The 7,621-nt window shown below is 44.6% G+C and overlaps 1 protein-coding gene across 1 annotated transcript in view; it reads left to right on the top strand.

Moving 5' to 3' along the window:
• The first annotated feature begins 6,275 nt into the window (after nt 1-6,275).
• The window catches only part of KLHL2 (kelch like family member 2), a 124,701-nt gene continuing 123,355 nt past the window's right edge, over nt 6,276-7,621 (top strand). Inside the window, exon 1 of the mRNA XM_047798218.1 lies at nt 6,276-6,429. Within this exon, the coding sequence (XP_047654174.1) occupies nt 6,404-6,429 (26 nt within the window). The 5' untranslated portion in view covers nt 6,276-6,403. The remainder of the gene's footprint in view (nt 6,430-7,621) is intronic.

Below are 7,621 nucleotides of genomic sequence, written 5' to 3'. Positions count from 1 at the left end.
TAGATACTCATGTTGCAACAGAACAAAGGGTGGGGGAAAATGTAATTGTAATGTATACATGTAAGGATAACCTGACCCCCTTGCTGTACAGTGGGAAAATAAAAAAAAAAAAGGAAAAAAAATGTGTAGTTGAAAAAATATAGAAGGGATTGGAATGCATTCCAGGAGGAAGGAGAATGGGGATAGGGTATGAGGATATCATTTGGGGAATATAATACCAATATGAAAATGCCCCATTATATTATAGTATAATCTACAAAGCATGCTGATATTAGGTAATTTCTAAGTTTGATTAGGGATGAAGAGAGGACAGTGGATTCCTACCGATGGTGAGGCTCAGAGGTCCTAGATATACAGACACTGAAAGGAAAAAAGAGAACACTGGTAAAAAGGAGAATGAATGGCAAAAAAAAAAAGCCCTATTTCACAATTTAGCTTAGAGTCTATGCTATTAAAGTCATTGTTGATGGACAAACAGAAACTGTGGGTAGAAGTGTGTGTGTGTGTGTGTGTGTGTGTGTGTGTGTGTGTGTGTGTGTGTGTGTAACCTGAGATAAATGACACCAAGCTCATAATAATCCCCATAATTTATCAAGAATTTTTACCTGCTATTTCTTCTCCTAGCATTATTGCCTGTGTGGAAAGATGTTTAGTCCTAGATAATTCTATAATGAGGTATTACCTCACCAGACTACATAAATAGATACCATATAGCTATATACAAGTAAAAATAGATTATGTAAATGTCCTTTTCTTTAAAAAGCACAGAGAAACTGCTTACCTGTTATACATTAATGAGAAGTCTATTTTGGGGTATTTCCTGTATCGGTTCCAATAGACTTCCAATTAAACTTTGCAGTAAACAATTTGCTTTCATTTCTCCAGGAACCTCTGATACAGGATATAGGATGATGGGCAGGTGCATTGTGCTGGAAGCAGGTTTGTGTTTTCAAGACTATGAAAACAAGAAAAACATTTGTAGAATAAACTGGACTCATAGAAATGAAGGATTCTTTCAATTTAACATTTTCTATTGGTCTGAAGCAGAAGACCCACATCACCCCATTTAACACCATGAAGCCTATAATAAATACCTTTACTATTGACGAATCTGTTTGCTAAATAGCGAAGTCTCCACAAGAATAATCTGAAATGCTTCGAAATACATTATGTACACTAAAACTGCTCCCAAATCAAAATAATAAAAGAAAAAACCCTAATTTAAAATTAGTAAAACAACTCAAGTAGTGCATTTCATTGTATTTTACTTTTTTGGGGGGTGAGAGGGTTCTGCATGCAGTGGCTTGATGTGGAATCTCAGTTCCTAGGCTAGGGATTGAACGTGGATGACAGAGGTGAAAGGGTAAAATTGCCAAGCCCTAAGCACTAGACCACCAGGGAACTCCCAACGAATGCATTTTAGAGTAACCCTTCAGGATAGGAAATAAGAGTTTTTGAAGGTCTCCATCTTCTTTAATACCCCATTTTTGAACAAGTGAGGCATTTTATTGTTGTTACCTTTACATTGGAAGGAATCACAGAAACAGAATCTTATACATTCTTTGGTGAAATTAAGTCTTTTCTTTATGGGAGAAATTCTCAGTTCTCAGATTCTTGCTACACAACGTGTTTGCATCTGCCATGTCATGTCATTAGTTCCACTGCACCCCCGATTTCAATTCAATCTAAGTAATTTTTTCTACCAGCTACTCTCCCAGACTTGTTCCTCTGCATGGTTCCATCCGCTTTTTTTTTTTTTTAAGTTTTATTGAAGTAGATTTGATTTACAAAGTTGTGAATTATCACAGAATAATTGTGAATTATTCTGCTGTACAACAAAGTGATTCAGTTATACATGTACATACTTCCATTCTCTTTCAGATTCTTTACCCACATAGAATATCACAGAATATTGGGCAGAGTTCTCTGTGCTATACAGCAGGTCCCTGTTGGCCATTCATTCCATATACCTCAGTGTGCATATGCCAGTCCCAAAACCCCAGTCCATCCCTCCCCTTACCCCATCTGTCTCCTTTGGTAACTATAAGTTTTTCAAAGTCTGTGAGTCAGTTTCTGTTCTGCAAATAAGTTCATTTGTATCTTTTTTAAAGATTCCGCATATAGGAGATAGCATATGATGTTTGTCTTTCACTGTCTAACCTTACTTAGTATGATCATTTCTTGATCCATCCATGTTGCTGCAAATGACGTATTTTTATTCTTTTTATGGCTAATACTTCATTGTATATAATGTGCCACATCTTCTTGATCCATTCTTCTGTCAATGGACATTTAGGTTGCTTCCATATTTTGGCTATTGTAAATAGTGCTGCAATGAACATTGGGGTGCATGTATCTTTTCCAATTATGGTTTTCTTGAGATAGATGCCTGGGGGTGGGATTGCTGGACCATCTTCTTTACCAGTGATATATTCTGGTTAATTACATTAACTTTAGGTTATGGTTACCAATATAGCTAAGTTGTTATATTTCAACTGTATAACAAATGAGTGGACTTCATAAGATCTTATCCTTCTGAGGGGAGTGAAAGACTCATCTCAAGTATAATTGGCAGGTGGTCAGAGCTAATAATCCGAGCAGGGAGAGGTCAAAAGACTTAGGATGTTTAGTTAGTTTCTTGTGCCAAAGGAAATGGAAATGGGACCTCCGTGGTGGCCTTGGATAGCTACTCCTAATCCTTCATTTGAAAAAAATAATGAAACTGACTTACAAAGGAAGACATATTAAAAGTTTTTTCCCTACACATGGATTTGTGTTCATCCTGTCAAGGATTTTTCTTTATTTTTCTTGCGTTTGGTGATACAGGGTTAAGTCTGGCCAAGGACCAGTTTTGTAGCGTTACTTGGCCCAAAAAAACATGAAAATGGAAACTTTGGCCCATAAATCGCTGCTGCTCTTAAGCAGGTCTGAAAGCCAAAGATCTGCTTACATTTGAAAACAACAAAGTTTCAATGTGGACTTACATTTTCAAATTGCTTCAAGATTCACAGATATGTTGAGCTATGGACCCAGTTCTTCCTGTTTTCTGCAGGGAGTGTGATCAGGACAGAGAAGTGGATTAGGAACATAGACTGTCTTGAGATCTACCTGGTGGTCATCTAGGGACACTCGAGCTTGTGGGCTGTCATTGAACTCTTAGCAAGTTTGAGGGTAGCAAAGCGCTCATTCCTAGGCCTACACATTTAAGGATGGTGTGAAAAGAAAAGGTTTGTGTAGACACTTAGCATGCTGGCTGCCCTGGATCCCTTAAGAAGCAGAGAAGTGTAACAAACAAAATTAATACAGGGGAGGCTGTGAAATGGGCTATAGTTTGAAGATGTGTGCCTCCTTGTCAGATAGACATTCCTCACTTTTCAGCATTTACTTTTACCCATAACATTTGGGGTGGGAAGATACAAAAGCATTAGAAGAATTTTGTTTTGTCCTGAAAAAGCTCCTGAAGTGGCTGGTCAAATAGTCCTGTTCACTCTGCTTGCATGCATAAGGAAGTCAGGGCAAAAGTTTGATCAAACCTAAGTTAGTGTGTATCTCTCAGGTCTAGCCCTTAACCTCAATTCCTAGCTGAGCCAAGTATAACTCATGGTCATTGAAATGTGCAGAAATAACAATAGCAGTGAACATTTATCAAGTGTTCCCATTATACTCTTGGTGCTATATGCCTTAAAAAGATTATTTTATTCAATTAACACAATGAGGAAGTTTTATTTATTTATATTTTTTTTCTTTTTAGGGCCACACCTGCAGCATAGGAAGTTCTCAGGCTAAGGTGTGAATCAGAGCTGCAGGTACCAGCCTACACCACAGCCATGCCAGATCCCAGCTGCATCTGTCACTTAAGGGTGCAGCTTATGGCAATGCCAGAGCCTTAACCCACTGAGCGAGGCCAGGGATGGAACCTGTGTCCTCATGGATACTAGTCGGGTTCTTAACCCACTGAGCCACAACAGGAACTCAAGGAAGTTTTATTTTGGCCTGAACACAATCATCACTAACACTGGAGAAATAATCCATCGTGTGCACCCTCCTCATGGTGGGTCAGTAAACACCACCAGGTTATAGAGGGGTGAGCTCATGCTAAGGCATACTAGATACAGCCCTTTCCTGGAACATGTTCAGTAGGCTACCAAGACATTTCTCCTACCTCACTCCTTCTCTCTCTCCTTTGCTGAGTCCTCCTTATCTTTCTTAGTGTTGGAGTGCCCCGGAGTTTACTTCTTTGTCCTTTGCTTTCTCTAGTTACATTTTCTAGTTAATCTCAACAAGTCTTAATTTTTAAAATTAATTTTTTTTAGGGCTGCACTTGCAGCATATGGAAATTACCAGGCTAGGAATTGAGTTGAAGCAGCAGATGCCGGCCTACGCCACAGCCACAGCAGTGCAGGATCTGAGCTGATCTGCAACCTACTCCACAGCTCTCAGCAATGCTGGATCCTTAACCCACTGAGAAAGGCCAGGGATCAAACCTGCATCCTCATGGATACTAGTCAGGTTTGTAACCCAGTGAGCCACAATGGGAACTCCTCAACAAGTCTTTAAACATCATCCCTGTGCTGACAACTTCCACATTTATGTCCGCCCCAGATACCTGTCTTCACATAGATGTTTACACCTGTCTTCATATAGATGTTTAACAAATACCTTGGACTTAGCATGTCGAAATCAGAGTTTACAAATACTCCCCCCAGCAACCCACAAATTCGTTTCTTCTCTATTTTCCCAATCTGAGTAAATATCAACTCCACTCCCCTAAGAGTCCAGACTAAAACCCTTGGGATCATCTTCCACTCTGCTCTTTCTCTTATATCTAAGCTATCAGCAATACCCTTCTGCTTTATCTTCTCAGTAAAATCAGTGCCTGACCATATTCTCCATCACTCTGGGAATCCCAGTCAGGTAGCTTCTTTGCTTGCATTCTTGCTTCTCTACACCCATGGCTCATATAGCAACCACTCATCTTTTTAAAAATTTCAGTTTTTATTACGAACCTTTTAAAACATGAACATAAATACACATACATGACTACTCTCATGCACTCATCACTCAGCATCAAAAACTAACATCTTGCTCATCTTCTTTCTTTTATTACCTACCCTCCCTTTTTTGGGGGAGGATTTTAAAACAAATTCCAGCAAAGTCATCCCTTTAATGACCAGATCAACTTGCTCACAAGTTTTTCTTGTTTCTTTTCTCAGTAAAATTCAAATCCTTTTTGATGGTCTAACAGGCTTATGAGATCTGTCACTACCCACCCCCCCACCCTCCCCCTGCAACACACACACCATCTTCTCTCACTCTCTCCAGTCTTCATGCTTCAGTTACTAGAGTGGTTCCTAAACCCTAGAGGGAATCAGCATCCTCTGGAGGGCTTGTTAGGCACAGACTGCTGGGCCTCACCCCCTGATTCTGATTCAGTAGATCTGAAGTGGGCCTGGAGAACTTGCATTTCTAACCACCCCCCACCCCAAAATGCATACATCCGGAACCATCAGCTACACTGTAGTTGTATTCTTCCCAGCCCTCTATGCCAGGAGTCTCTGCACTGCTCTTCCCTCTGCCCTGAGCACTCTTTGCATTACTCAAGATTCGCTTTCTTCCATCTCTGTTCAAAGGACATGTTTTGACAGGCCTTCCTTGACCATCATTTAGCATCCGATCTCCTCGCCCTGATTATTTGGTATCCTCACGGTGGGCACCGTTCGTTGGCTCAGTTTCCCTTGTCACGTCCACATGGACAGGTGCGTGGCCACGGAGACCTGGTTTTGCTCTGCGTCCCATCCCAGCGCCGAGACCTTGCCCAGCAGATGCGACGAGCGGATCGCAGCCTGAGCAGGGAGGCTCCAGTTCCAGCTTGAGACCCTGGACGGGAGAGTCACTTCTGGCCTTTTCACCGTCCATACAGGAAAGGTCGGCCACGCCCATCCCTCCCAGCTCCCGGGCGCAGGTGGGGAGAGAATAGAGCAAGCGCCTCCGTGGAGTTGGGTAGTCAGTGAGCGCCGAGCGCCGGGGTGCCGCGCTTTCCGGTCGGACCGCGCCCTCACCCCTCCACCTCCAGCGTAGGGGCTGGAGGACCCACCGGGGAAGCGGCCGGCGGCTGCAGGAAGGGGCGGGGCGGAGCCTCGCGGGCGCGTCACACCCGGAAGTGCCCGCCCTCTGCCCCGCCCCCAGCAGCGCTGGCAGGCGGAGCGCGCCCGCCGACTGGGGCCGCCGAGTGGGGCCGCAGCGGGTGCGGGTGCGGGCGCGGGCGTGGGGCGGCGGCGGCGGCGGCGGGCGGGCGCCCGGGCGGATGGGACGCGGCTCGGCGGGCGGGCGGGGCCGGCGTCCGCAGCTGGAATGGTGCAGGCGGCGGCGGGCGCCCGCGAGCTGAAGCCCGAGAGGAGCCGCCATGGAGACGCCGCCGCGGCCTCCCGCGTGAGTGAGCGGACGGGCAGCGGGCGGGGCCGGGCCGGGCCGGGCGGCGGGCCGGGCGGCGGGCGGAACCCAGCCTAGCCCGCGGGCGGGGCGTCGCCGCGCGGGGTATGGGGAGGGTCCTCCGCCGGCGTGCGGGAGCTCCGGGAGGCCAAGCCTACACGGGATGTAGACCCTGTATGCGCGCGAGGCCGTCGGAAAGGGAAGCTGTAAAGTATCGATGCCGGTGCGGAGAGGAATTCCCCTCAGCTCGCCTTATTCTCCCAATTTCTAGCAAAATTCTCTCTGAGGAGGTTGCACATCACTCTGTGCGAGCCGAGCCGCGGCTGTTAAGGGCATGTGACCTCTTTTACCTGGTACTGCAGAAAATCGTATCCAGAAATCACAGCATCTTCTGTTTGCCTGGCACCCTGTGCGAATGAGTAGTGTGCGACCTGCCAGGCACAGGTGTCTTTTTCCTTGGTACCCAAGTACAGTCAAGACCACCTGCAACAAAATTGCTTCCAGAAATAACAGCCGAACAATTAATGTGGTAGACATAGAAGATACTGCATTATTCAGTACAAGATTTTCTGAACATTTTGTTAAAAGTGAACTATAAATCCCCAGGAATTTTGAACACTTCAATTTTGATTTGCTGTCTTAGTTTAACCTTTATGAAAGAACAAGAGCCTTTTGAATCTGACTTTTCAAGCGCAAGCAGATCTTATTTTGAAGAATCGTGTACCTTTTCATGACAGCTTGTTTTTGGAGCTTTATCATTTTTCATTTAGATTTGGCTAGCTTCCCTCCAAGGCGGTTGTACCACACCAGCCTTTGGTGGTTATTTGGCAGAATGCCAACCAGAATAGAAATATTTGATTTGGGTTGAATAATTTTTTGGTGTTTAGCCCTTTTAGGAGAGCTGATAGGATTCTGGAACTACAGTTTCTTAAAAGTACCTTACAGAAATTTTAGCTTGAGTGGAACAGGTCATGCGGGATCTAGGGAATACATTCCTCCCTTGAATTCCTCCTGGGTTGGTAGGAACAAGAGATCAGTTGCTTCCTGGTGGCAGTGGCTTCAAGGGCTTTGTGATCTGGTCGTGCTCTTCAGTGGGTTCAGGAAGGCTCCTGAACTTCTAGGAAACATGATGCGGGATTGTTAGCATCAGCATCATGAATGCACAAGCATGTGTGTTCTGTCCAGGCTCTGA

Source organism: Phacochoerus africanus, chromosome 10, assembly GCF_016906955.1.
Source record: "Phacochoerus africanus isolate WHEZ1 chromosome 10, ROS_Pafr_v1, whole genome shotgun sequence".
In the NCBI taxonomy this organism is placed as follows: domain Eukaryota; kingdom Metazoa; phylum Chordata; class Mammalia; order Artiodactyla; family Suidae; genus Phacochoerus; species Phacochoerus africanus.
Note: the sequence above shows the minus strand (reverse complement) of the source record. Positions and strands in the feature narration are given on the sequence as shown.